The sequence below is a fragment of the Cydia fagiglandana genome, chromosome 12, assembly GCF_963556715.1.
Source record: "Cydia fagiglandana chromosome 12, ilCydFagi1.1, whole genome shotgun sequence".
Classification (NCBI taxonomy): Eukaryota; Metazoa; Arthropoda; class Insecta; order Lepidoptera; family Tortricidae; genus Cydia; species Cydia fagiglandana.
Genome location: NC_085943.1, coordinates 18341935 through 18369019, shown reverse-complemented (window position 1 = coordinate 18369019; position 27085 = coordinate 18341935). Strand labels below are relative to the sequence as shown.

Genomic DNA, 27085 nt, shown 5'->3' with positions numbered 1-27085 from the left:
TTCTGTATTTATTAATCTGTGCTTCTGTAGGTCTTCTTCGTTCATTTGAATCTGCGACTTTGTTTTGTGGCCTAAACTATAGATGGTCAAGCAAATCTTGTCAGTAAAAAAAGGCGCGAAATTCAAATTTTCTACGGGATGATATATCCCTTCGCGCCTACATTTTTCAAATTTGCCGCCTTTTTCTACTGACAAGATCTGCTTGACCAAGTATAAATCGACACTTTAAACATCGTGACGTTTACCTTTCGCGCCAAAAAACGTCCTACTACTAAAGAAAAAGTAAAGCGATATTCAGACGGGATGATCAAATCGACCGATTTGATCAGAAATGAAATTGGTGTCATTCTCCAATTTTAGATTTATGGTGATATTAGAGCCCTGTAAACTTGATAAAATACCCCAGGACGAAAATACTGGTGTTACAAATTGGTATGCTTGTGTCCGTACCTCATTATATCGATAATATCGGCGGTTGAATTCGGCGACCCAAATTGGCGTTTGCATCCGCACCTGATTCGATCGGGCAATCTAATCAGATTGGCAAAAAATTTACTAGTCTGCTGGATACGCCTAAGGCCCCGTTCGCACGGCAGCTTTTTCGACGCGCGTTAAAAAGCGTTTGAATGACACAAATGGATAATAATGTATGTATTCACACGACAGCAGGGGTGCGAAACTCCTGACTTCGGTCAAACTCGGCTCCGCTCGGCTCAGCATTGCTCCGAGCAATTGGGAAGTAGCTAACACACTATCGCACCGCACCAAGGTCATTGAGGGACGCACCCATAAGTAAGAGGGGGAAAGAGATATCGCTTTCTTCCTCTTACTTATGGGTGCGTCACTCGATGACCTTGGTGCGGTGCGATAGTGTGTTAGCTACTTTAGGGTTGGCACCACTTGACTTCCTTTTGCGTGCACGACCACAGATAAGATAATCACTTGATTTTTGACAACCCTAAATAGCCGAAAGGGATAGTTTCATATATTAGAAAGGGACAGCATGATTCGACCCTGAACCGCTGTCAAACTTCGTTAAGAGTTTTGTTTGTAAACTTTATTATTAATGAGTGGAAAAAACAGTTTGATTTTTTTTTTACTATATATTAGTTATTCTGTGGTCTGGATACGCCTTAAGTGGTTCCACAACTTTGGATGATTAAGGGCCAGTTGCACCAACCACATTTAACAGACTGATCAACGTCAGCCGGCGCGCCCCAGCGCTTTACTATGAAACTTTCCATACATATAAAGTTAGCGAACTCTTTAACGATACGAACAGTTTTGGTGCAACCGGCCCTAAGGGTCGGTTGAACCAAACTGTTCGTATCGTTAAAGAGTTCGCTAATTATAGTAAAGCGCCGGGGCGCGCCGGCTGACGTTGATCAGTCCGTCAAATATGGTTGTATTGGTGCAACTGGCCCTAAGTTGACACACTTGAATATCTTGGCTTAAATATTTTGAATCCAGGCCATAAAATTAATAAAAAAAACTCTGTCAGGTCAACGTCAACTGTCAATCCTATGTCCTAATGTCCTATTCCTTCCTCTATCACTATCATGCTTTATCAGTCGTCAGTTCATTTGAGAGTTCTTTAGCTTTTAACAACTTTTAATTCTGTGTATTAATAAAGTACATGCAACAATAACTAAATACTATAACTAGTTCATAAGTTTCAGTGATTTAATGCCAAAATGTTTGCTATAAACCTACGACGAGTGTACTGTGCATGTGATAAAATTATTGTAAGAACATTACGGAATAGAAGGCTGGATGTTCCTGGCCCAAATCCTGGATTGGACAGACGAGTATCAGCTCTCCGTGAGGAAGGAGTCCCTATCACAGGAAACCCGGAAGAATTTCTCGATCAATCTGAAAGTGAATTCTATAATGTACGTATTTATTATGAACATCTCCACATTTTTTTCCCAACTGGAGCTTAAATGCAGTTTACATTTTGATTTAATTTACGTCTTAAACATTGAAACGTCTTACCCCTACGCCTATTTACCTTAGTCTTGTGTTCATTCGTTTTTATTAGGTTATGTCGTTTTGATGTCTTTTTTAAAATTAATATCCTCAATTTACGATCCCTTTAGTTTAATTGCAAACTCAAAAGATGGATTAATATTACATCAATATTTTTTTGTTCTTCCTACTCAGATGGATGAAACTTACAATGCACATCTAACCGAGAGCTTGGCAGGCAAGCATGACTTACGGCACAGAATTGTCAAAGAGAAGTACTTCAAGGAAAACATGCCTAATTTGTTGACTTGGAGTGAAAAGGAGCAAATACGGCATTTAGTAAATGAGCAGCCTGATGAATGGACACCGGAGCGTATTGCAGAGAGCTTTCCGGTCACTGCCGCGGTTGTTAAGGTCTGTTTAACATAATTATAAATATACTGCCCTCCTAAGCCAAATAGCGCTATTTGGCTTAGCAAGGCAGTGTAGTTTTATATGATAAATCTATTTTATATGTGTCTATAGCTGTCAATGTGTGAGAAAGAGCTCAAAACTTTATTAGTCAAATCAAGCTAACTGTGCACCTACTTTGACAAAACAAAGTGTGGGTATGTCATTCTCATTATAAAAATCATATTTTTATTGTCTACAATACTGCCCTGCTAAGCCGAGTGGAGCTATCTTAAAAGAAAATCCATTGCTAATGTATACTTTAGTTTCTATAACTGAGAATTCCATTTTCAAAATCATTTGTTTTTGAGATAGCGCTTTTCGGCTTAGCAGGGCAGAATAGTATTTCCACACTTTGTTTAAGCAAACGCCACACAGAGATAGCTTGGTCCAACTGTTTTGGCAATATTGAGGTCCTTTTTCCTAAGAGACAACATGTTTTGATAGTAGAAGTTAAGTAGTAGTTGATTAAAAGTGAAAAAAATATTTATTGTATTATTTTATGGAAACAGAACACAAATGCCATTGCTGTTTTCAAACAATGATTTTTAAATGTATTCCTTGTTTTTCAATTTATTCAATTTTGTTTCAGAAATTACTGAAATACCCTTGGAAACCAGCAACTGAAGCACGCATAGCTCGTCATGACGAATCTGCTATGAGAAACTGGCAGGAACTTAAGGAAAACACTTTAGACATCCCACAAGATTTACGCCAACACTTTCTCAAATTTTCCGAAAGAACTATACCTCCACTGAATGCTAAATCAGTGAAACCGGATGTAATTGTCGAAAAAATGGGCGAATTCGAAAAAATTGTGCAAAGATGTGCGGAAAAAGCAAATACTAATAATATGGAAGAAGGTGATTCTAATGAAGTTGCCGTACATGCATCCAATAACACTAACAGTAAATATAAAGTAGTAAAAGGTAACCAAAGGGTAACTTTAGAAGAAATGACAACCAAAATTAAAAAAAGATTAGACAGTGGCAAAGCCATTGACCTCCCAGATCAAATAATGCTTAGTGCGGTCAATTCCACACAAACTGAAGTATCTGCTACAGAATTAAGTAAAGAAATTGATTTAGCAGAAGAAAAACCAAAAGAAGTATCAGTATTTAATGAACAAAGTGAAGAAAAAACATCTGTCATGAAATATCCAGAAAGAATTAGGATTCCTAAAAAGGCTTACAAAAAAGGTGCTACTTATAAAGTGGATGATTGTTATTATGATGATGATGGGAAATTCCTGTACAGGGTCCTGGGCATGTCTAATTGATATTCTGAAATATAAAATAAAACAATGTTCTTGAAGCCTTATTTATATATTTTTATATAAAAATTATATGTTTTCATTATACTTCTCAATCAAAATAAAATAACTACTTTTTTATCAATACTTTTATGTTGCAACTAACATAGTGTATTGATATAAATTGCATGTATTTTACACAATTCTACAAGATCTTAATTATAACAAAACCTTTGATCAGACTAAATGTTATTACAGCATATTTAAATGTAAAAATATATCTGAATGACTATATGATTGTACAACATTGATTGGAACATAAAATATGGCTCATAATGATCACTCGAGGCAAATAAATATAAGCTAAAACCATTGAATATACAGTTTTCCACAACATGCCAAAATATACATCCATTTCCACGCTTGGCAACATACTTAACTGTTATGTTAAAAACTATAATATTGCCATAAAATTGCCTCATGTCTTTAAAATCTACATCATCAAAATAAGTCTCATGTTGATTCAAATGTTCCTTAATTAAGAATAAAATTTGTCAAAGAAAAACCTTTAAACACTGGATTATATCCGTAAAAATATTGTGTATGCATCAACTCTTCATGTATTACTATCATTGAGTATTGAGTACAAAAACTTAATGTCAGTGAGAAATATTACAATGGTTAAAAGAACAGTTTTAATGACATTATCATTTAAATCACACGGGACCCGTTTCTCAAAAGCTTGTAACTTGTAATACAAGCGGATGTCACTTTTTGACAGATCTTGTTAGAAAGAGACTTCCACTTGTATTACAAGTTACAAGCTTTTGAAAAACGGGTCCCAGATATCCAATTTATTGTAGGCCAAAGGATTATTATAGGCCTGTAGTATGCATTTATTTGTTTAACAAATTGTATATATTTTAGTTTATTATACATTACTGTCAAAAGCAGTTTATTTAATGTAAAAACATTAATATAGCTATATTGACACCTTCATGAATACTTTTGAATTTTGGCAGTCGCATTATTTGTAAAAAATATATACAAATCGTGCAGAAATAGTTTATTAAACTTCCAAGTTCGTCAGTATCATGCCCATTGGCATTGTATTACATATTTATTTATTTTTATTTAATAACGCGAGAAAGGACCCAATATAGAAACTCTCCCTTCCTCTTTAACTACAAAATAATATTGTTACTATAGATTCTCTAGTTCTAGTGCATTTAATTTAAAACAATGCATACAAAACGACAGTGCCCAATATTAAAGATAACATCCAAAACTTTCTAGTTCGTGACAAATAATGCGACTAGAATACATAGAATAATACGTACCATTCGTTTACGAATTTAACTGTTTAGTGAAATCACTCAAAAGCAATATATCTACTTGAACTATACATATAACATATATAAAAAGCGAAGACAAAATGAAGTGAATTCCTCTCCAGAAGCAATACTTCTATCATTATGTAATTTTGACAGATATTAAATATTGATTGATCCGCTTCATGTTGACTGTGATACAGTTGTCTGCAATCAAGAATGCGAAATGCGAAGATTTATCAATATATACAATTGAAATATGTACAATTTTATTTCAGTATGGCTATCCGAATCACTTTGTCCGTAGCACCCACATTTCTAACACTATCCGATATGCAACCCGAAAGGTTTTAGTTTAGACGACAACATGCGGTCGTGATGTGATTTTGATTTTTTTACCCAGCTACAGTAGGGTATATCTGACCACGTTAACTTTGCACAAACTTGGCAGTAAGAATGCATACATATCCCTATTAAAGCTCTAAAACTCCACCTACGTATGCGTAGCACGTGCCATAAAATTTACATTTAATTTGAAAAGTCAAGGTGAAGATAGCTTTTAGATGCATTGAAATCGAATTTTCAATATGTGAATTGTTTTACTTATTTTATTCAAGATGTCAGCAATTCTCTTGGTTTGTAACTGCGTTGTGTGGCTGGGCCTCTTTTGATAGGAAAGAGTATGAATGAGTATGCCCAAAAATTATAGGTATATCTATGTCGTCGTCGTCATATTTCATTATAACTAATATTCTGAAGATTTTAAAATCAATAATCGTCATGCCTCATACATTTAGGTGCATACAAGCAGGACTTATTGTCTATTCTTTTGCCATACTCGGAACACATTGCCATTTTCTTCTTGACACGTCATATGTAGATACTGTAGTGCATAATTATTTTCCATCGTATTTTCACGGAAACGTAAGAACGAGTCTTGCTATTTCAGTCAGTGTCGGTACAAAAAGTACTGAGGTTGACTGAAGTAAGTAGCACGACAAATACGAACGTTTCCAAGAAATACGATGAAAAACAATTATGCACTACACCTGTAAAGTAGTTTAATATTAAAGTACACGACACACTTCCACACAAAAACATCCTTAAGCTAATAAAATAGTGAGAAAAGGACGGATGTCGTGTTTTTACCAATCTCTTTTATAGTTCAGTCATTAGATTTTGACCCGTGAATAATTAGTTCTTGGATTTTTTTTCGTAGGTCCCTCGGGGGGGTCATTGGGAGTGTAAATTCAAAAAGTAGACTGAATCAGGCTCCTGCGTATATTCGAAAAACGGTTTTTCTTGAATATCTCGGCCATTTTTGATTTTACAGTAAAACCGTGAGGACAAAAATTGTAGGAAATTTGATTCTCTACAAGTTAGGTCCTGACAATTTTTCTTCTAGGGTGGATATTTTGGAAATTAAATTGGAAAAAGCGACAAATTCAAAACATTTTCATCATCTTGTTTATTTTCAACTTTACGGCATAAATGAACAGGACTAAACTTGTAGAGAATTAAATTTTGACTTTGTCGCTTTTTTTCAAATACTAATTTCCAAAATATCGATCCTAGAAGAAAAATTGTGAGGACCAAACTTGTAGAGAATCAAATTTCCTACAATTTTTGTCCTCACGGTTTTACTGTAAAATCAAAAATGGCCGGGTTATTCAAGAAAAACCGTTTTTCGAATATACGCAGGAGCCTGATTCAGTCTACTTTTTGAATTTATACTCCCAATGACCCCCCCGAGGAACCTACGAAAAAAAATCCAAGAACTAATTATTCACGGGTAGGGTCGGTTTTTTGGATATAATGACTGAACTATTAGTCGATGTCAACGTACATGAGGAGCTTTCGTGCGGTCAAGAATATGATTACACTTTTATATATTTATTTTAAGGCGAGTGCATGCATATTTTTGACGTTGACTGATGCAAAGGTTCATATTATGGCAGCCGAAGAAGATGGCGCTGTAAGGCCCTCGCCTACATACATAAGTTTACATAGGTTTTGTGGTAACTGAATTGTTAATCGTCAACTTTTGACAATCAGACTTACTCATGGAGCCGTACAACACCATCTATACATATTATTAGCTGTCAAATTCAAAGCGACACGAATTTGATTTTACACTATAAGAGTCACATTACTGCCTCTTCCAGTCTTGCTATGACCATGTCAGTGTGAATGAGAAGTTATAGGACCCCGGTCAGCAGTTTGTTTCGCAGACAGTATAATACATTCAATGAATCTTACATGCAGACTCATGTTTATAAGAGTCCTCGCTCGGCTCGGCCGCGCAGCGCCCTCGGTCAGTCCTCCTGCGCGAGCCGCAGGCGCCGGAAGTAATGCCGGCAGCACACGGCGGTAGGCGTGGGCGGGTAGTCGTGTGGACGCAGCGAGCCTCCGAGCTGTGTGATCGCGCGCGAATATTCGCGCTGGAACGCGATCAGGTCGATGTTGTTTTCACCGAGCGCGGCCATCGCGAGGAACAGTATGTCTCTGTGGAAGGTTAAGATGAATTAACGGTTAAATTTTTTGCATATATTTATTGAAGCACCTGCCTATTGGCGTGAAGTGACAATATAAAGTTAAAGCTATCAAATTAGGTAACTAGGTGGCAGTCGCTCCAAGACGGTCTTTTGATTTTTCCAAGCAACAGACTACTTACTATAGTCAGGACTAAAAACTAACTAACAGGATTTATCTCACCGCATTATGTCTACTTGTATATTAAAGAATCCACTATAAACTGTGAAGTTACTCATCATCATCATTGGCAGCATCTTTGCAGATGATAGTTGCAGCGACTAATGAAGACATTTCGAGGAGGTAGTCTATTCGTATAGCCTACATAAAGTTGCTAACACTAATATTAGCTAGAAACTCCGGAAATACTCGTATTACCTATAACCAATTTATTTTGCAATATCCTCCTATGGGCCTTGGCTTGGCTAGGACCTTGGTCCTAGCTATAGTACTTATTCAGTTCAATGAAATTTAAATCATATTCGATTGGAACAGAGTCGCTTTAGTTTTGTTTCGTTCAGTTTTTTAACAGCGCAAAATCAACTGTATTTCCTACACTAAAGGTTCAGATTTCTGTGGCAAATATTGCATTTTTCATTTGTACAGCTGGACCTTAGGAGGATTGTCTGTTCTCAATTACCTGAAAAATGAATGGTATCGCTTGTTGCCAGTGGTGTTCTCCCGCCACGCGGCGAGCCGCCGCAGCGCGTCGACCAAGTCGTTGCTTAGCAGCCCGTCCAGGACCGCCAGCACCACTCTGTTCAAACACCATTCTGTTTAGCTTGATAGATTGTATATATATATTTTTTTTTTATTATTTAACAGGACCTTTATACATTGGTACATATCGGCCCTATCAAGTCCGATTCTTATAGCTTCAAAGAATATGCTAATTACATCCATATAAGTGAATATTTAAAAAAAAAACCTATTTGAGCATAACTTCAGCCAATCTACCGTATTTGTGCCGTGTACGATGTTGGGTTACCAAGAATGTGTTTGAAAGCACCGATGTCGTATGACCGAAGCTTGGCCGAAGTTATGAGCGCCTCCCTAAGGGCGCGATTTCTACTATTATCTATAATTAAACATAGATAACATATTTAAAATATCGCCGCCCTTCACGACGTCTAACACAAATGATACTACTTGTTCAGTCAAAAAACTAACTACAGCCTTAACTTTACATTCCAATGTCTGCCTTGATAGACAGATCTCTTTAAGTTTTTGAAGTATCTCTAGGAATCTCGTGCTATTTCTCCTCTTCTCTTTCTCATCTTCACCCTCTTGTTTACCTTGATTTACCGATGGTACAACCGGTTGCTGAAGGTCACATTTGGGTTCCTGTCTGCGCTTCCTTGCCTTGATTTTTTGCCTTTCCTGTTTGTTCACCGGAGAAGAAGGTCCAGCTAAGGGAAGAGCATTTTTCAGTTTGTCCTCTTCCTTTCTAATATTTGGTGTATAGACTACTGCACTAGATTTTTGGGATGTTAAGGCATCCCGATACGGCGTATTCGTATTTAACTGGGTGTTATCAATCGCATCGCTTGGTGACTCGGTAGAGGTGCTCTTTTGCTCGTAGTAAAGTTCTAGGGCTTTCTTGTATGTGCAGAAGTGTTTGCTCATAATCGTTCTTAGCTTCTTTTCTTTCAAGAAAACTGGGCATGTTTTACTAAGTGCCATGTGTGCGCCTTGACAATTGGCACACGTCATTACTTTAGTGATGCAGTTCTGATGGTTTTTTCCACACTTAGGGCACACAATTTTTTTGGTCGGACATGTACGTGCTCGGTGGCCAAATTTCCAGCACCCCGAGCATTGCGAAACTGGGAATATATAGGGCTCTACTTTAAAGCGACAATCATACGCGTACACGTGAGACGGGAGGGAAGTCGCCTTAAAGCATACACGTATGGCTTCACTCTTAACCCATTGGCCGTCTTCATTAAGTCGATTTAGGCGGCGAATTGCCAAGACTACCTGCGAGACATTAAACTCTTTCAGCAGTTCCTCCTCCTCTATATCTAGGTCAATATTTCTAATCAGACCGAAACAGTACTCAGCTTGATTAGACCACTGACAACTCATCTTCTCATTATTAAATGCCGGACAACTTATTAATTTTTCAGCTTGCGTTCTGAGAGAAAACTGTATAAGTACCTTGTACGCGCCTTTGAACTTTACTCTCAAAATGCCACTAATGTTTTCTGCTCGTAGCATTTTTGCCATAGCAATTTGTTTGGGTAACGCTTCTTTTGACGTAAGGGCAACCTCAAACTCTACTTTCATACCTTCAGATTCGACATTACCTTGTAGTCCGGGAGCCGGCTGCATGAAACAAACCTCATCAAAAAATAGAATATACCTACCCTGTAGAGGTACCTGACATTTAGTAGATTCCAACGCACTTGGTCGGCCTAGGCTTAACCTGGCAGATTTTGTACAAATGGCAAAAACGTTGGACAAAAATTCATCAAAAAAAACCTCATCGAAAAATAGAATGAAACTTGTATGGTAGGATACCTGACCTTGAGGACAGTAAAAAAAAAGTGGTCGGCCTCACCTTAGCCTGGCAGTTTTTGCAGTCCGACCAGATTTATTGGGTCACGTGAGAGCTACAATTTACCTCATCGAAAAATAGAATGAAACAAACGGATTATAATAGCTAAAATAAGCCTGTTGACGTATGTCTTGGTCGGCCTCACCTTAACCTGGCAGTTTTTGCAGTCCGACCAGATTTATAAAAAAATCATCAAAATTTTTTTATCGATAAATCGTATGAAACTTGTATGGTACGATAGCTGCCTTTGAGGACAGTAAAAAACAAAATGGTCGGCCAAATCCTGTGTTTGCAGGTTCCTGTGTCCGACCAATTTTGTGGTACCACGTGAGAGCTACAATTTACCTTATCGAAAAATAGAATGAAACAAACGGATTATAATAGCTTAAATAAGCCTGTTGACGTATGTCTTGGTCGGCCTCACCTTAACCTGGCAGATTTTGCAGTCCGGCCAAATTTATAAAAAAATCATCAAAAAATTTTTATCGAAAAATCGTGTGAAACTTGTATGGTACGATAGCTGCCTTTGAGGACAGTAATAAAAAAATGGTCGGCCAAATCCTGTGTTTGCAGGTTCCTGTGTCCGACCAATTTTGTGGTACCACGTGAGAGCTACAATTTACCTCAACGAAAAATAGAATGAAACAAACGGATAATAATAGCTAAAATAAGCCTGTTGACGTAGGTCTTGGTCGGCCTCACCTTAACCTGGCAGTTTTTGCAGTCCGACCAAATTTATAAAAAAATCATCAAAATTTTTTTATCGAAAAATCGTATGAAACTTGTATGGTACGATAGCTGCCTTTGAGGACAGTAAATAAAAAGTGGTCGGCCAAATCCTGTGTTGGCAGGTTCCTCTGTCCGACCAATTTTGTGGTACCACGTGAGAGCTACAATTTACCTCATCGAAAAATAGAATGAAACAAACGGATTATAATAGCTAAAATAAGCCTGTTGACGTATGTCTTGGTCCGCCTCACCTTAACATGGCAGTTTTTGCAGTCCGACCAAATTTATGAAAAAATCATCAAAATTTTTTTATCGAAAAATCGTATGAAACTTGTATGGTACGATAGCTGCCTTTGAGGACAGTAAAAAAAAAATGGTCGGCCAAATCCTGTGTTTGCAGGTTCCTGTGTCCGACCAATTTTGTGGTACCACGTGAGAGCTACAATTTACCTTATCGAAAAATAGAATGAAACAAACGGATTATAATAGCTTAAATAAGCCTGTTGACGTATGTCTTGGTCGGCCTCACCGTAGCCTGGCAGTTTTTGCAGTCCGACCAAATTTGTGATACCACGTGACAGCTAGAATAGGACCACACATGCTGTATTCCATACGCATCATGACTTTGTGTACCTATCTGATGGGCGGGCGTATATGAAACGCCTTCTTGTACGTGCAGGTGATCCAGGTATACACCAAAGCTTAGTTTTCAATCGAACACTTGTAATATAAGAGGAAAAACTGCACGTGATCCTTCCAAAATTTAAATAAATGGTAAAATGTTCCTCCACGATGTTCTCAACGGGCATCTAGACTGCGTTGGATTGCTGTCACAGTTAGGGCTCCGCGCTCCCACGCGCCGAACTCGTCACACCACACTATTCCATATTCCCTGTCATCGTACCAATTATGGCCAAAATTCTATTCTATTAAATTCTGAGTAGAATCGCATGTACCTATAATAAATCGTTCCAAAACATTGACCCTTTCTTCTCCTCCAGACGTGTTTTCAAATCACAAATTGCAAAGCAACTTTCCTGGTAGTCACGCACTATCACACCCACTTACACACATACAAACACACACACACACACACACACACACACACACGCACACACGAACACATAAATTCCAATAAATGCATACAAACTAATAGATTCGCTCGTTTATGTAGGTACTGTATGTATTTTTATTTTACTATTTTTTATTTATTGTTTACGCAAAATTAGAGCTATACCTACTATTTTAGGATTTTTTTTCCAGTTTACAGTTATTATTAATTTTTTCTCTTTTTCCTTGTACCTTAAAGACTTACAAATTAAGTTATATTTACGATTCTTGTACAGCACAAGTTACAAGTCTACCCACAGATGATTTTTTATTATGTATAAATTACAGGAAGTTCTGTTATTGGCTATGCTATAAGTTCTCATGTTTTTTGTATATTATTTAATGTAAACGCTGTTGAACTTCTCAATAAATATAAATAAATAAAAATACACATGATAACCTCACATATATTAAGTGATTATCTTATTGTTATTTCTTCGACTCGCAAAGGCGTTATGTGTCCTTCAAACCATTTGATCTTATACATTTCATCTCTTAATGTCCAGCCACAATGTGTTACATCAAATTTGATGCAAGTGGATTCTGCCGCACACTGCCACATTGAATTTATGAAAGCCGCCCGTAACAAGCCATACGTCAACAGGGTTATTTTAGCTATTATAATCCGTTTGTTTCATTCTATTTTTCGATGTGGTAAATTGTAACTCTCACGTGGTACCACAAAATTGGTCGAAGACAGGAACCTGCCAACACAGGATTTGGCCGACCATTTTTTTTACTGTCCTCAAAGGCAGCTATCGTACCATACAAGTTTCATACGATTTTTCGATATAAATTTTTTGATGATTTTTTCATAAATTTGGTCGGACTGCAAAAACTGCCATGTTAAGGTGAGGCCGACCAAGACATACGTCAACAGGCTTATTTTAGCTATTATAATCCGTTTGTTTCATTCTATTTTTCGATGAGGTAAATTGTAGCTCTCACGTGGTACCACAAAATTGGTCGGACACAGGAACCTGCCAACACAGGATTTGGCCGACCACTTTTTTTTTACTGTCCTCAAAGGCAGCTATCGTACCATACAAGTTTCATACGATTTTTCGATAAAAAAAATTTGATGATTTTTTTATAAATTTGGTCGGACTGCAAAAACTGCCAGGTTAAGGTGAGGCCGACCAAGACATACGTCAACAGGCTTATTTTAGCTATTATAATCCGTTTGTTTCATTCTATTTTTCGATGAGGTAAATTGTAGCTCTCACGTGGTACCACAAAATTGGTCGGACACAGGAACCTGCAAGCACAGGATTTGGCCGACCATTTTTTTATTACTGTCCTCAAAGGCAGCTATCGTACCATACAAGTTTCACACGATTTTTCGATAAAATTTTTTTGATGATTTTTTTATAAATTTGGCCGGACTGCAAAATCTGCCAGGTTAAGGTGAGGCCGACCAAGACATACGTCAACAGGCTTATTTAAGCTATTATAATCCGTTTGTTTCATTCTATTTTTCGATAAGGTAAATTGTAGCTCTCACGTGGTACCACAAAATTGGTCGGCCACAGGAACCTGCAAACACAGGATTTGGCCGACCATTTTGTTTTTTACTGTCCTCAAAGGCAGCTATCGTACCATACAAGTTTCATACGATTTATCGATAAAAAAAATTTGATGATTTTTTTATAAATCTGGTCGGACTGCAAAAACTGCCAGGTTAAGGTGAGGCCGACCAAGACATACGTCAACAGGCTTATTTTAGCTATTATAATCCGTTTGTTTCATTCTATTTTTCGATGAGGTAAATTGTAGCTCTCACGTGACCCAATAAATCTGGTCGGACTGCAAAAACTGCCAGGCTAAGGTGAGGCCGACCACTTTTTTTTTACTGTCCTCAAGGTCAGGTATCCTACCATACAAGTTTCATTCTATTTTTCGATGAGGTTTTTTTTGATGAATTTTTGTCCAACGTTTTTGCCATTTGTACAAAATCTGCCAGGTTAAGCCTAGGCCGACCAAGTGCGTTGGAATCTACTAAATGTCAGGTACCTCTACAGGGTAGGTATATTCTATTTTTTGATGAGGTTTGTTTCATGCAGCCGGCTCCCGGACTATTGTGTTGAGAGCTGAAGTATTCCGGACCGCAATCGCCTGCGTAGTCGCTTACCTACCACGGTTGTATAACTTCCTTCGCTATCATTACCCTCGCTGTCAGGGCCCTGGTTACTACAACTACGTTTTTCAGCTAGACGCGCATTCATTCGCATTTCCCCTTCAGGAAGGCTTCGTAAACTTGCGCGACCCCAGTCCATATCCACACTTTCATCATCGAAGGAGATTCCACTTTTTACGCTCATAGAGCGAGACCCTCGGCTACATTCACTCATCCAGCTAACAGTTGAGCCGAAATTAGATCAAAAAAAGCTAAATATTCAATTAAAATTTATACAAGAAAATTTTCGACAGCCGCTTGACGTGACAGCAACTTGACGTGTGTTGTATATAATTATTTATTTATTTAAACTTTACTGCACAAAATGTATACAACAATGTACAAATGGCGCACTACCAAATGGAATTCTCTACCAGTCCACCATAGGGCCAAACAGAGAATATTGTCTTTGGTTACCGCGATAGTTACTCATGTCATGAAATAGAACTATGTAAACTGTAATCCTATATAATTAATAATAACTAGGCTAGGAGGCCGTCAAATAAAACTTTTTCCGTTCGAAACGTTGGTATATATTTCATATTAATTATACGCAATATATTACGTTTACAGTTTTATTTCAGATAGTAACTTGTCAAATCCCACTGTGGTGATATCGTGTCAGCAGAAAACTTCTGCTTATCGGCATCGTGATATCGCGATTTGTGCAAGTTTCCATCATCAAATCCTGATCTAAACTGTGGACAATAACTGAGAGACCCCTCCAATACGCCCTAGTTGTCGTCGTCAGATAGAGGAAGATACATGTGCTGGTCAATAGGATATTATCAGCGCGTGACGCGTGAGTTAAGTGTACGCTCTGATCCTGTTAAGATAATGGCGTAGATTAAGAATCATACAAGGCGTAACAAAGATAGTAGGGATTCCGTTTAAGGGCATATAGATTTTTTTTTACTCAATATCCCCTACTCTTAAAACTTATAGGTATCCAATTTATTAAACAGAAAAACGTCAGCAGTTATTAACGTCCTGTAATGCTTGAAAGGCTGTACTCACTTGTTGGCCTGCGCGGTGTCGGTGAGCAGCAGCGCCTGCAGCGCGCGCGAGCGCTGCTGCTGCGCGCGCTGCAGGCGCCACGCGCGGTGCAGCGCCGTGCCCGCCTCGCCGTGCAGCCGCACCAAGTCCCAGCTGCACACTACTTGGCACCCTGTATGACAACATTAATATTAGCATTAGCGGTAAACTCAACCGGAAGAAATGCGTAATACTGTTTGATAACTATTATATAGTCCGACAAGAAATTGTAGAAAATAAATGAGGGCGCCCCTTCCTACGTAACTGTCACATTTTTGTCGTAAAATGCTTAAACATAGCAATAACTTGAGTCTAGAAACTCATATACACTTCGGTTAAGGCTCCACTCACCGCTGTTTTCTTCAGGAACATCGCCCTGGTACATGGCCGGGTAGTTGGTACACAGCAGGTCCGGTAGGTGGCTCTCGATGTTGGCACGCTCCAGGTACCACACCAGGTTCCAGTACACGATCGGGTGCGATTCCACGAACTCCTTCTCCAGGAGACACGAGTCTCCTTCTCTACCTGTTTAAATTGTCGATGTTTTTTCACTTTTAAATGCAAAATATGCGACTATACGAATTTTGCGGGTATATGTTGTCGATTCAAAACTGTTATTTTTTTACGCTCTTTCGTTTGAGCATAAATTCATTGGAGTCTACTGTAACCCCCCTCGGGTTTATTAATATAGATGTTTATTTTTTCCGGTGTTCAAACGATATAAATAATAATTAAAAAAAAAACTGGTCAAGTGCGAGTCGGACTCGCGTTTCAAGGGTTCCGTACATCACATCACACAATATTCAAAAATTTGTTTTGGACGTGTAACGTGACGTGAGTGAAACGTCTTGAAAAACCCGAACGGGTCAATCAAAAACCAGATGTAACATGAAGTTTTCTGGCGTGGTAGCTTATATCTCTACAACTCTGAAGATTAAATGCCGAACAATAGCACAAGTGTCCAAATGCGAAGACTGAAGACCGAGCTCCGCATAGAGCTGAAAACTCGGAGCGTCCGACGGGTCGTGCTTCCTACAACTTCCGAAAGTGTTATAAAAGCGAAGGCCGAAGAGAGATCATTCCTACAGGTTGGCCAAAAAATAAGTGCATTTCCGTAGCCAAGGAGGTTTTGAGATTATACTAAGCAACTTTTAGTATGGGACCAACCCCGAAATCGCGAAAAAAAATGTATGCTCCCATAGAAAACGGACCAGCCAAAATGTATGAAACAGCCATTTGGGGTTGCACGTTGGCAACGGGAATACACTTTTTTTTTGGCCACCCTGTATAGTGCTTTTTAAAACACGTACATAACAATAGTAACCTAATCAATCAGTACTACAAGTACCATTGCGACTGTGTGCCTGATACAGCCTAGTCGCATTTTTTGTTTTCAGTCCGACTCACGCATGAAGCTAAAGGCGCCGCACGTCTCTTCGGGACGCGTCGGGCCTTCGGCCTTATGCGGATATCGGCCTAGGGCCTTCCCAATAGCTGTCTACATCACGTTTCACTTAAACCATTGCGGCTGTGTCCCTAAAAAAACGTAACTGCATTTTTGTTCTTAAATCCGACTCACGCTTGACTCTAGATTTCTAATAGGTTTTCCTGTCATCTTTAGGTAAAGGATTATTTTGTCTATTTTTTTCAGAATTTTAGACCCAGGAGTTTCGGAGATAGAGGGGGGGGGAATGGTCAATTTTTGTCTATTTTCTTGAATAACTTCTAAATTTTTTATTGTAAATTTATAAGAAAAATATATTTGAGATTCTCACAATGAGCTCTTTCGTTTGATATGTAACACGATATTGTTTTCAAAACTTTGTTTTTTAATTTTATCGTTTACCCCCCAAAAGTAGCCCCTATGTTTAAAATTCATTTGTTGACGTTACATATCCGTCTTTGGGTCACAGACTTCCATATGTGTACCAAATTTCAACTTAATTGGTTCGGTAGTTTCGGAGCAAATTGGCTGTGACAGACGGACAGACGGACAGACAGACGCACGAGTGATCCTATAAGGGTTCCGTTTTTTCCTTTTGAGGTACGGAACCCTAAAAATAGTATGAGTGAGGCTAATTACACCTACATTTATAAACTTACACTTACCTAATATAGATTCGAATTCTTTCCTTAGCACCAATGGATTTAAATAAGGCACGCTGACAGTTTCCGTTTGCGTCTGACCCTCGCGCATTATCTGAAAACAAAAAAAAAGTTGATACGACACACCTAGTGCGGTATTCCACCTGTCCAATGTGTATTTGCATCTCACATTTTGCTTAGTGATAGAGAGAGACGCAATGCATTGGACAGGTGGAATACCCATTTTTGTAGAACTATCTTTTTTCCACGTATACAGCACGATTTAGGTTTTCCACGAGTTTAGACCACTACATACATACAAAATGTTAAAATATGAAAAAATAAACTGAACTGTCTTATGTACAATAAAGTGTTTACATACATACATACATGCTTTTAAGAAGCAATTATTAGGGTTGGCACCACTTGACTTCCTTTTGCGTGCACGACCACAGATAGGATAATCACTTGAATTTTGACAACCCTAAATAGCCGAAAGGGATAGCATAACTCGACCCTGAACCGCTGTCAAACTCCGGGTTTGTAGGAAGTGTCCTTTCGGTACGGTAGTACTATTATTTCTTCTGTGCTCGTGTGGTATAGCAACGCGTGTCCTCGTCGTATAGCAACGTGTGGGCTGTTACTGTGGCCGATGTGTTAACCCCTCCCGGTGTATAATCCTGCGTGTCTACGCTCGTGTGGTACCTGCACGGAGAGCAGCGGCACGGTGTGGCGGCCGCAGGCGGTGCAGCGCGTGTTCAGGTTGGAGTCGTCGGCCGCCCAGCCCGCCATGATGTCCTCGTCGTATAGCAGCGCGTAGCATTGGTGGCATTGCGAGCACGAGCACAAGTGGGCTGTTACTGTGGCCGATGTGTTTGTGTTTTCCTGCGAACAGTTGAGTATTAGCCTTTTGGACGCCAATGACAGATATATCGGCACCGCAGGTCCAACGCCAGACTGATTAATCCGTCACAGACCACAGAGCAACATAGACCTACGTGCATATACATAAAGTTGAATTTCAGTTTTGACACTTCGGTGACGTGGCGTCCGAGTGACAGCTTTTGTGTTTGACACGGCGTCGAAAAGTTTAATATTATTCATGTTACAGGTAAACATACAGGTATTTGTCGGGTCGGGTTTTTTGGAGGTGAAAATGACTCGCAGAGGCTAAATGAGAGTAGGGAGACTAATAAAACGGCTTACCACCTTGTTGTGGATACAGGTTTTCCGGTAAATGCGATAGGGTGGATAATGAGCCACGCTCCATGGCACGGCACACGCAAGTTCACCGTCTATCGTCTCTCTTCTATAGTTCGTTTTTTTAGCATTAGAAAGAACTTGCAAGAAGGTAAGCGATCTTGACATGTCTTTTATTTGAAAACCGCTTTTTAAAATTCAAAAAGTATTACTTATGAAAGCAGAAGAATATAAATGACCGTATTAGATTCATAATTGCGACATATTTGCCGTAACTTATTATTAAAATGTGTTTTTCAATTAAAAGACACATCAAGATTGTTTACCTAATTTCTAATGCTAAAAAAAAACGAACTATAGTATGAGAGGGCTTAGGGCCTTTAGGGCGGGATAGGAAAAAGCTTTATGTCCGTGCAATAAGAGCGAAAAGCCGTCGACACGTCAGTGCCTTTATTTACCGAAGTTTCGACACAGGTTTCACTGGTGGTGGCTGCTGATGGTTTTCGCTCTTATTACGCAGACATAAAGCTTTTTCCCATCGAATTTTGTCGAATCCGCGTCGACATATGTGGGGTAACCCTTATACAAATAAAACTTACCGCTTGTTGTGGATACAGGTTGTCCGGTAAATGCGAGAGCAGGGTGGCTAGTGAGCCGCGCTCCATAGCGCACGCTAGTTCCGCGTCGCTCGACGCTCTCCTGAAATGCATGCCGCCCGTCCATTCTGTAAGGGAATTGAAATATTAGTTTAAAAAAAAGACAAGGGGGATAGATTTTTCCATGTGATCCATTCAACTACCATTAAAAAAATATTCTGCATTTTGCGCTACCAGCTAAGTAACTTAAGTAAGTAGTTGTCAATGTAGCAACTGATGAGGTAATCTAGAATTAAAAAATCACACCTAGCTACTTTTTCCAAACATTTTGAAAATAATAAAAACAATGGTCTGAAAATCAGTATGTTCAAAATTCTCGTTACAACTACTTCGGTTAAAATTTGATGTAATTAAAATACCTACCTATAACATGCCTACTTTCATGTCACCTAACTTTAGAAAAACCAGTGGGGAGACACTCCTAAATTCGGGCAAACTCGGCTCCGATCGGCTCAGCATTGCTCAAAGCAATTATTAGGGTTGACTCAACTTGACGTCCCTTTGCGTGCACGATCAAAGATAATGATAATTACTTGAATTTTGACAATCCTAAATAGTCGAAAGGGGTAGTGCCATTAGTTAGATAGGGGTTCGACATTGAATGGCTGTCAAACTTCGGTTTTGTAGGAAGTGTCCTTTCTGTACTATTACTTATTCTGTGGAAAAACTATAAAATTACCATCCGGATTAATCTCCGACGAGCCATCCGTAGAATCGTCCTCCATGAAACTCGTTAGCGCGCTGGTAGCGTTTCCAATGGCCCCCTTCACAGGCGTCGAGTTCGCGGATATGACTTCTTTCATCTCGTCGAACTTCTTCGCCATACTCGTGGCGGCGGACTTAAGGCTGGAGAGCCCGCTCTGCAGGAGCTCGTTGGATTTCTTGCCCGCTATGCTTGTGGGACTGAAAATGTTAAACCGGTCATGGTATAATAATATACTCCGCCTGGTACTCTCTTCCCGTCTTTTCTAGGTCACCTGACTGACACAAGCCTACGTCATCATGCGACAGCGCTATATGATAATATGCGATAGCGCTATATATAGCGGCCATGTTATTGTGACGTAGGCTTGTGTCACTCTGGGAAGAGAAGACCATGTTTTATTAGACTATGAAACCGGTCAGAAACCTGTGGTAAATTATATAAGTACAGAATTGCGCATCGTACGCGACGCCTGTGGAAATTAAAATGTTTTTCGTCGGGTGACAAGCAAAAGCCACTAAGTACTTACCACCACAAGTTCACTGTTTCACTATAGCTATAAAGCTATAGTGAACCGTATTAGTACTGAAAGAAGGTCGATTTCTGTTTAAATTTTTTGCTTGCTTGTCACCTGACGATTAGTGAAAAACGCGAATACTTCTTTTCTCGAACACGAGTTTACATAATGCCAATTTCTCGAATAATAAACGTTTATTTTGCGAGAATTGGTATTATGAAAATTCGAAAGTGATGATTACAAACCCTTAAAATCCGCCTATTGAAGTTACACTTATAAGTACATCTATTTAATTTCTCAAAATACTCCTTTGCTACGTTATTCTTATTCAACTTTCTGTTTGAAAGAATAACACGAACGAAGCCTTTTCAATTATCATTATGACGTTATCTTTCATGAAAGCCAAAGAGAATATAACCACTACGTATGAAAGCATTGTAAAGATCATACCATTGCACATCTACTTGCACAAATGCACATTCGGGAGATTGCGGGTCACTTCTGAATAAGATTGGCTCAGAACCGGGATAAGTGGCGTACTCGCAGAGAGGTCTACGCTCAACAGTGGGCGATAAAAGGCTGATATAATGATGATGACACTTTGAGAGATGGTATTTCAATGGATGCCAAAAATATAACTTCCAGATTTTAGCTACTAAACTAAGACATGTGTCCTATTATTATTTATGAACTGTTGTGCTAACATTGACATGCTTTATTCAATAGCAAAATGAAAAACAATAACAAACAATGAGCGTCTTACCTGAAGTAGTTTTCAACAATCGCCTTTCCGATGTTCATGTTCTCTTTGCGTAAAGACAACCGGCCGGGCGAATAGCGTCTACGAAACAAAACAACTAGCAAACAGTGCTTCAACTAAAATAAAACGCTTGTCAAGCAGATAACCATATTTCCAATAAATATCAATTTTTAAATTGTTGCTATTTCATTAGGTTAAGTCAGTTTTTATGAAAAAGAAGTCCATTTAAACAAAGACACAATCGAAATAGTTATTAATGATACAAGTATGGAAATTGGAAAGTCGGAAATTTCCAACGAGTGGTGATAAATTATTCCACAACACTAAACACACCGGGAGTGTTATAAATCGACACGGGTTGCAAGTGACCTATTCGCACGTGTATCGTACACCGTTTTACAGTCATATACATATAGCAACTAAAATTTTCGACATAAGCACGGAAAGTGTTTTCCCGCTCTAGTGCGGGAAAGTAGGATCATATATACTGTAAAAGAAGTATGTTAACAACATTTAACGATACATATTTAAAATTGCATAGTGACGGTTTAATGTTATTGGAAATATGGTTTTGATTTTGTTATAAAATATTCACATCTAAACACATAATAAACAAACATGCTTGCAAAATAGTGTTAAAACAAAAATTAACAAATTAAATCATTGATTAAAACACAAATACTGTCTAATTGCCATATTATTTAGCTGAGAAAACTATGAACTTTCTAAATTATGGCCTCTTAAGGTTATGTGCCCAGTTCTTGGAGAGGAATGGAGAGTTTTTGGATCTGGAGCATTCCACGGGCTGTCCCGTACAAACGCATTTTATTTCCTGTGTTGCGACTTTTTTCTCGGCATTTAAAGCAGGCGATTATTTTTCTGTGCATATTTTTGACCATTTGTCATAGAAAAGGAAACTCTTATACCTTTAAATCTTCAGAAACTTCGCGTTTGTACGGGACAACGGTAGACAATTTCATGGAATGCTCCATCTACATATTTCTTTTTTAAATTTATTAATGTTAAATGGCCAGTTGTCTATATTCTGGATGACATTATCGACCTGATAAAATTGCCGTCACTTTTTAAGATTGCTAGATTGAAAGTGACGGACACTGTCTTGATCCCGCTGTCACATAGACAAGAACGACCATCATATCCGTACCCGTAAAGTTTAATGAATAAGGGCGGATTTAAGCCCGATTTAGACGATGCGAGAACTTGCATGCGAGTTTCATACCATTGCGGGTTTTGATCAATCGGTTGACTTGGACGTAACCAACAGTCCGCAATGTAACTAAAATCGCATGCGAGTTCTCGCGCCGTCTAAATCGGCCCTTAGACAGCGCGCGAACTCGCATGCGATGTTAGAGTCAGTACAAGAAAGGTCTGCAGCGATTTTGATAGCATCATAACTTCATAGAAGTTTGACGTTTAAAATGACACTTGCACTGCGTGGGCTATCAATATCGCTGCAGACTTTTCTCGGCCTGACTCTAGTTACATTGCGGACTGTTCGTTACGTGCAGCGAACTGATATACATTGAAGTATTCTGTCCGCTCAGTTATGACCCAACGTAAACTATTCGATTGTAGGCGGTGCTTACAAACTGTTCGATTCGCAACTTCAGTTCGACCGAGATGACAGTCAGTGACGGATGGCTAAATTGATTTATAAAAACAAACGTTTTTTTGTAATTAAAAATGTCTTAATGTGTCGTGAAGTGGTGCAGAAGTTATTTTAGTTCATACTAAGGACAGTGGAATCACTTTTCACTTGTAGTAAACAGATAACTTCAGTAAAATTTGGAATAAACATGACGATTTAGTTTCAATACTACCGTGCTAGGTTAAAACGTAACAACTGCATACGACTTTCATAACAACATACGACTTTTTAAATTGCGAGGATAATAGGGATGGTGTTATGCCAAATAAAGTAGACGATTTTATTAACTTGTGTTTAGTTTAGGTATTTTCTATATAATTATAAATGTAGTAATAAATTCCTTCTTACAGATTTGTATTTTCCTTTTTTATTTCATGAGATGGAGCTATAAAAAAACTACCTAGTTATTTCAAATTAATAATCAAATTTGGTATTGTCATTTTACATTACTTTCCATTCAGATTCGCACAAGATGCTATTCGCAGAGAACTATGGAAAAAGCTGTCCAATTAGAGAGACATGAAATTGAGTGGATGCCTGTCAAGATATCTAGAATATTTTCTATTCACGAGATATACCCGTGAGATAATCATACCCGGTCTATGTAGATACATTTTTTTCTATCGCGCTTTCACTGGATTAATTTAACAAATACACACATTATCTGAAAATGTTGATCATTTGAATCCACCCTCTACGTCTACTGTCACATATATGTAGGTTCTCTCTCAAGCCATTTCCGTCAGTAGAAAAGAGCGGCAAATTTAGAAAATGTAAGCGCGCGAATGGCTGTGGTCCCATACAAAATTTTAATTTTGCACCTTTTTTTCTAATGACAAACTTGCTTGACCGGCTATATACATATAAAATATTTCCATTGGAACTGGAAGTGGGGATTTATTGTGACTCCGCCTGTTTAAATATTTTTGACCCGATTCGTGTACCCATGTAAATTTTGCAGACTGTATAGCCAGTCCGATTTCTAAAATCAAGTTCGCCATACATTTAAGTACTTACTTCATCTTAGAAAAACGGACAGACTATACTTGAACGTAACTTCGCACTGCCATACAAATTGATACTAAAATATACAAAATACTTATTATAGCGGAATACATTTATACAACAATGATATATTTACTTACGTTGAGTTAGTCTGCCATTTCATAACAACATTTTAACTAGTTATCTTTTAATCTGCATTAAATTATTATACGTGAATTATTTGACTGGTTTTTCAATGTATGGCATAACCCTATCCCTGTCCAAGTCATATTCTAATCAAATATGAACCGCGAACTCTCAGCGGCCAGTACGTACAGCAAGAAGGTTATTAGCGGATTAATGTCGCTGATTGGTAGTTATTGACATTATATGCATTTCATCTACACTTAGCTATGTACCATTAGTATAATAAAGACGACTATTATTTCGTTTACCAGCTTTGATTACAGGCTCTGTAAGCGCGTCGTCTTATTTGAATGTAGGCGTAATTGTGTATGTGTGCTAATTGGGCCCGAGAATTTGAACGGTAATGTTCCTAAAGGCGGTTTCCATACTAAATATATGCGTTCACTGGTTACGTGCAATTCAACCGACCGATCAAAACCCGCATCGTCTAAAGGGGCCCTTAGAGGGTAAAACTATAACGTTCTTACCCGAAGCTGATCTTGAGCGTGTTCCCAAGGCTGGCGAGGCTGGACGACACTGTGCCGGCGGGGACTGTCTCGCTCCTGTGTAGTTTCCTGCCAAACAGGAAACTATCGAGGTTATCGCGCTCGCAGGGGGGGCAGCACTAGCGCTACTGATGGGTGGTGTGGCAATGGGTGCGCGTTTAGTACTAAGTTAGTCTCAGTTATATGTGTTATAGACCAGGCTAGCTGGCCTTGCTAGTGGTGGCCTAGCGGTAAGAGCGTGCAACTTTCAATCCGGAGGTCCCGGGTTCAAACCCCGGCTCGTAACAATGAGTTTTTCGGAACTTGCGTACGAAATATCATATATTTACCAGTCGCTTTTCGGTGAAGGAAATCATGGTGAGGATACCGGACTATTTCCCAATAAGGCCTAGTTTACTCTCTGGGTAGGAAGGTAAGATGTCAGTCGCTTTCGTAGAAACTACATATATATAGTGCCTATACCAATTCTTAGGATTAGTTGCCAAGCGGATCCCAGGCTCCCATGACCCGTGGCAAAATGCCGGGACAACGCGACGATGATGATTTATAGACCGGCTATATTCACTTTATAAAGATTTAACATATCGATCACTAAAACTCGGTTTTCCTAAGGGGTGCGTCATATAATAGTGGCCGTCTCCATACAAAATAATACGGACAAATATGGATGTCGTAGTATTTGTATGGAGACAGCACCGCTATCCTAGGAAACCAGGCCCCTATTTCACCAACGTGACAGGTGCGACAATTCGACAAGTCTCATTGTTGCTGACGTCACAGGCATCCATGGGTTACGGTTATCGCTTACCATCGGGCGGGCCGTATTCCTGTTTGTCATCATCATTGTATTATTTAAAAAAACTTAATTATATCGGCAAAAAACAGGTATTTCTCTTGTGATGTTTATGATGATAATGATGACAATTGTTACAAGATTTCAAAGAACTTTCGGTAATTCTTGACAGCAAATGAGTTCTGTGTCGGAATTTCGTGACAATTGTCGTATTTCTTGTGATTAGCTTCGCAAAATAAATACTTACTTACTGGCGATATAGTGGAGTTTGTTTTAATTAACATGTTGGTGGCAAACAACCACACCGCCCGTCTGATGGTAAGCGGTTACCGTAGCCTATGGAGGCCTGTGACGTCAGTAATAGTGATGTCGACAAATGCGACATTTGTCACGTTGGTGAAATAGGGCCCACACCATAAGAGCCATATTTAATGAGGGTTGAAACAATTTGAGGGCTATGACCTGCTACATTAAATTGTGGCGATGAGACTTGTACTAAACGCGCAGTTTGTTAATTGTGCGCGATTACATTAATATGACAATGATAATCCCAATAACCGTTAGACACCGATGAATTTACGTGCTCTGGAACCAAACCAATTTGTCAGTAGAAAAAAAGCACCAAATTCCAAATATGTATGGGAGACCGGCCATTCGCGCGTATTTTTTTTTATTTGTTGGTTTTTCCTGCTGACAAAAAGGCTTTAAATAAATCCACTTGAGTACAACTCGATAATAGTGAACTATTTATTTAGGTTCTAACTTTTTTTCTGAATCAATAATGTAAAGAAATTATAAAAATATGAGTGTTGAGTGTTCAGCGTGGGGACTATAGCCCAAGCCCTCTCACGCTCGAGGAGGCCTGTGCCCAGCAGTGGGACGTATATAGGCTGAGATGATGATGATGATGAGTGTTGATGCGAGGGGATTCAATGTTTTATCACAGTGTAAAAACTAACAGCCGACTGCTGCTTTAGATGTGACGCGTAAATGCGGACACCGCACAATAACACACGCTAGCATTGTAAGTAGTACCCAGCTACTGACAATGGCGATGTATGCAGCTCGGGTGCCTTTCGGGGTGGGTGGCATTAGGAGACCCACCCCTCGTACCCCGCATGATTGATCCGTCTAGAAGGCTTCGTCGAATGACTGTATTGTTTTATAGACTGTGGTTTTATAATGAGCGCAGTCAATTTTAATCTTTGAAGGTTCAAATGGCGGACTTAATGCCTTAAGGCACTCTCTACGAGTCAAGTATAAAAGGAAGCCGTGTACCCATGGTCGGGCGGCGCGTCGTCCTGGAAGGAGTCGCTGCGGCGGTGGAACAGCTTGGGGCTGACGGAGTACTCGCGGCGCGGCGGGGCGGGGACGCCGCGCGCCGGCGCCGCGGGGGGCGGCGACTCCGGCGCGGGGCCGCGCAGCGCGCCCAGCGGGTCGTCCGCCAGCACCGGCGTGCGGGGGGATAACCTGCGGTAATACTATATTGTTACAAAGGAAAGTAGCTAATTGACAGCAGAGTCTGAAAGAAATGGACGAGTGAAGCGACAGCGAGGTCGTCAAGTAACATAAGATTCACAGTTGTTGTCATTAATAGTACCAGAAAAGTTTCTAATGCTGTAGTTTCCTAGGATAGCGGTGCCGTCGTATAGCGATCGTCTCCATACAAATACTACGACATCCATATTTAGCCGTATTATTTAGTATGGAGACGGCCGCTATATGACGCCACCGCTATCCTAGGAAAACCGAGCTTAAGCGGTATATATTAACGACCGTCAATGTTATATTAATTCATTCCCGAAAAGTTAAATTATCTTCGTTCCAAACTACGTTTATTATTTGAATTATACGACACTACATTATTTATTAGGTACTTTCCT

General features: G+C 39.1%; 2 protein-coding genes across 6 annotated transcripts in view; one reads left to right on the top strand and one right to left on the bottom strand.

The window, feature by feature from the left end:
• The first annotated feature begins 1547 nt into the window (after positions 1–1547).
• LOC134669683 (neugrin) lies at positions 1548–3726 on the top strand. The gene is made up of 3 exons (XM_063527359.1): positions 1548–1892; positions 2164–2382; positions 3011–3726. The coding sequence occupies exons 1-3, from the start codon at positions 1695–1697 to the stop codon at positions 3695–3697; spliced, it is 1104 nt and encodes a 367-aa protein (XP_063383429.1). The 5' UTR covers positions 1548–1694; the 3' UTR covers positions 3698–3726.
• Positions 3727–3728: 2 nt separating this feature from the next.
• Positions 3729–27085, bottom strand: part of LOC134669682 (DENN domain-containing protein Crag) — a 53912-nt gene continuing 30555 nt past the window's right edge. For 2 of the 5 annotated variants that reach the window (XM_063527358.1, XM_063527353.1), the window contains 11 exons: positions 26481–26672; positions 24392–24478; positions 21068–21145; positions 19764–19987; positions 19028–19152; positions 17934–18113; positions 17253–17343; positions 15495–15668; positions 15126–15276; positions 8174–8290; positions 3729–7506 (listed from right to left, as the gene is read on the bottom strand). In XM_063527358.1, the coding sequence (XP_063383428.1) occupies positions 7317–7506; positions 8174–8290; positions 15126–15276; positions 15495–15668; positions 17253–17343; positions 17934–18113; positions 19028–19152; positions 19764–19987; positions 21068–21145; positions 24392–24478; positions 26481–26672 (1609 nt within the window). In that variant the 3' untranslated portion in view covers positions 3729–7316. The remainder of the gene's footprint in view (positions 7507–8173; positions 8291–15125; positions 15277–15494; positions 15669–17252; positions 17344–17933; positions 18114–19027; positions 19153–19763; positions 19988–21067; positions 21146–24391; positions 24479–26480; positions 26673–27085) is intronic. The other 3 variants (XM_063527354.1, XM_063527355.1, XM_063527357.1) reach the window with 3 other exon arrangements.